General features: G+C 42.2%; 1 protein-coding gene across 1 annotated transcript; it reads left to right on the top strand.

Moving 5' to 3' along the window:
* The first annotated feature begins 722 nt into the window (after positions 1-722).
* Positions 723-2,132, top strand: LOC126064640 (tripartite motif-containing protein 75-like). The gene has a single exon (XM_049863819.1). It carries the CDS (start codon positions 723-725, stop codon positions 2,130-2,132), a length of 1,410 nt encoding a protein of 469 aa, XP_049719776.1.
* The last annotated feature ends 1,303 nt before the right edge of the window (positions 2,133-3,435 follow it).

Here is a 3,435-nt window from a genome sequence, read left to right on the forward strand (position 1 = left end):
GTTGGCAGTGTTCTTCAACTACATCTAGTTTAATCCAGGATTTGATATTTACAGTTCAATGTATCCAGCCATTGAGATGCTTAGATGAAAGAGAAGTAAACTTTGTTCTATTATGAATTCATTACTGTCAGAAATATCTGCTGTGTAAGCCAAAAGCTGTCTGATGCCTTTCTTATGTCTTCCACAAGACTGAAATGATTGATGTTGGCATTTTTATCCTCGTTTACGTGATTCTTTTCGAGTGAAGGGTGTTAAATAAATTTCCCTAGGTTCCTCAGATGGTAGGTACACAAAGGCTTGTATCTAACCGAGACAGGAGATCTAGTACCAAGGGTTAGACCCGTCAGCTAGCCTCAGTGTACCTGATTTGGGAATAAGTGCATTGGAAGGGTGGAGACAAAAATCAGTGGCATTGAGCAGAGCCACGAAGAATTTATTTTTAAAAAAAAGAAATATTTTCTCATCCCCAGGAACAAATAGGCACCTTCAGGTCATGACTCTATTCTGATCAACAGAAGTGATTAGGTCGGCTTCATATTCTCTGAGCTGCCAAAGGATGGAAGCCTAGTTGCCCAAGTGATCTGTGATCCACAGCTGGTTGTGAAGAGAACCCCTACTGACACCAATTTCTGCAACAGAGGACCAGCAACCTCATAGGATTTCATAGCTTTCACACATCCTGAGGAAAAGCTCTCTCAGTCCGAAACTTCATTCATAGACTAATGGAGGTCATGGAAGCCCTGGCAGGAATTCAGGCAGAAGCTAAGTGCCCCATCTGTCTGGATTACTTTAGAGACCCTGTTACCATCAAATGTGGGCACAACTTCTGTCGCTCCTGCATCCAGCAATCCTGGGAGGATCAACAGGACTGGTTCCGATGCCCTGTGTGCCGCCACCCATGGCTACAGTTGCACCTCAGGAGCAACACCCAGCTGGGAAATATAGCTGAAATTGCCAAGCTACTCCACATCACCAGGAGCAAGAGGAAGAGGGAGGAAGAGACACGCTTGTGCAAGAAGCACAATCAGGTACTGACCGTCTTCTGTGAAGAAGACCTGGAAGTCCTGTGTCCCCTGTGCACTCAGCTCCCAGACCACCAGGATCACCTCGTGAGGTCCATAGAGGAGGCTGCCTCTCATCACAGGAAAAGGCTCATAAGTTACATGGAGCCCCTGAAGAAACAAGTGGCAGACATTCAAAAACTAATAACTACCCAAGACAGAGAACCATTCGAACTGAGAAAAAAGGTGGAAAAGCAGAGGAAAGAATTATTCTCTGAATTTGAGCACCTGAACAAGTTTTTAGACTGTGAGCGTGAAGAAGCTCTCTCCAGGTTAGCTTGTGAAGAGAAGCACATTCAACAGAAACTAAATGCGAATATAACAGCATTTTCAGAGTCCATTTCCACACTCAACAATCTACTAAAGGAGGTGGCAGAGAAGAGTGTGATGTCAGAAGTGAAACTGCTAACAGATATTAAGAGCATCCAGGATCAGTGTGAAAACCTCAACCCCCCAGTGCTCTATTCCTTCCAGCTAACGAAGGAAGGATGCAGCCTTCCTCCACAGTATTCGGCTCTGCAGAAAATTATACAGAAATTTAAGGAAGATGTAACCTTGGATCCTGAAACAGCGCATTCAAATCTGATTGTCTCTGAAGATAAAAAGTCTGTCACATTTGTAAAGAAAACACAAAGACTTCCTCCTAATCCAAAGAGATTCAAGTTTGACCCAGTTGTCCTGGGTTGTGAAGAGTTCAGTTCTGGTAGACATTACTGGGAGGTGGAAGTGGGTGAGAAGCCTGAATGGTCTGTGGGGCTTTGTAAAGACTCCCTTTCCAGGAAGGCAAAGAGGCCCCCGGCAGGGCAGGAGAGATGCTGGGCAATTCAGCTGTGCAATGGTATCTATGTTGCACAAGGCACTTTTCCAGTCACTCTGGTGGTAACAGAAAAACCCAGAGGGATTGGCATTTATCTGGACTATGAACTGGGTGCGATTTCGTTTTACAGTTTGAATGACAGATCTCATATCCATTCTTTCACTGATAGATTTTCTGAAATCCTGAAGCCTTATTTCTGTATTGGACGTGATTCTCAACCTCTCACAATCTGTGCTGTCAGAGATTATGAATGATAAGCTCTCTGGGAGGCTGTCACATTGCTTGATTTTATTCCTGCAATTTATGGTAGCGTGTCATACAACTATCAGTGAACATGGTACTGAAATTTTTTTCTTTTTTAAGTGTTCTTATGACTTTAACACATGAAGAAAGTTGTTTTATCTCCTGTAATGACCAGTAACCAGAGGGTGATTATTACAATATTAATTGATTTTCCTGGAATTGCCCTTCCTATGGTTTGGTTCCTCTTTTTACCCTATAAGAATACTTGTAGGATGAAACTGCCCCAGGACTACCTCGTTCCATTTTCTTTGTGCTATGTGGTTCCTCCGTTGCAATTGTTTAAAATTCTTAATAAACCTCTCTGTTTTAAATTGAAACAGCATTCCAGTTTTTCTCTACAGCACCATTTTATGCTGATCGACAACAACATAAAGCTCTTGAAAGAGTACATCCCAAGGCAAGGCAACACACACAAACTAGTAGCTAAATGATTCCAAGATGTTTCAGTCAGGTCGACCCATTTAAGATATCCAGAGTTCTCCTTGAGATCCAGTCCAAGATCCCTTCTTCAAAACCTGGACAAGTAACCCATGCCCCCAAAACCTGGGACAAGTAAACTCTTGCCCTCAAACCAGGGAAAAATAAACCCTTCCGTCCAAACTTCAGCAAGTATTTTCTGAGCCCTCTCCCAAGATCAAACTTAACATCTTTTATTGAACTCACTTTGATATCCCTTGAAACCAGTCCAAGTAAAGTATTCAGATAACGCAAACGATAAAACTCCCTACAAACCCTGAGCACCACACAAAAATTCCCAAAAGTGGAAAGAAAAGGACAGGGCAGATGGAAATCCAGTTTCCCAAACAGACAACGTGAAAGGGTAACTTACCAAGGAAAAGATATTCCTAACTGTTCAGTTATAAATTTAGAGAGTTCAACACAAAAGGGGTAGAACTTGAACCCAGGAGATTTATACCGAGTTCCCAAGCCATGATGAGGAAACAGTTGGATGCATATGTGGCCCATGTTTGGAATCAATTATTATGCGTCATCACAAGGTGGAGCACTTGGTGACTTTTTTCTGGGTCCCACTTCTGATGTTACCCTGTAAAAAAATAATCAAAACTCACCAAAATTTGAACATAAGGTTTATTCTGAGAAAGTACTTTATATGCATAGAAGCAGGACACTTTGATTCTAGGAAAAGAAAATGACTCAAATAAACTAGGCACAACATGGCTTATAATAAGAAGAGGAGGGAGAAACATAGATCAGCCACTGGTTAATCTTAACGTGGTTGATTGAACACTGCCT

Source organism: Elephas maximus, chromosome 21, assembly GCF_024166365.1.
Source record: "Elephas maximus indicus isolate mEleMax1 chromosome 21, mEleMax1 primary haplotype, whole genome shotgun sequence".
Classification (NCBI taxonomy): Eukaryota; Metazoa; Chordata; class Mammalia; order Proboscidea; family Elephantidae; genus Elephas; species Elephas maximus.

Coding starts and splice junctions, on each gene's coding strand:
- LOC126064640 (XM_049863819.1), top strand. CDS start 723: ATGGAGGTCATGGAAGCCCTGGCAGGAATTCAGGCAGAAGCTAAGTGC.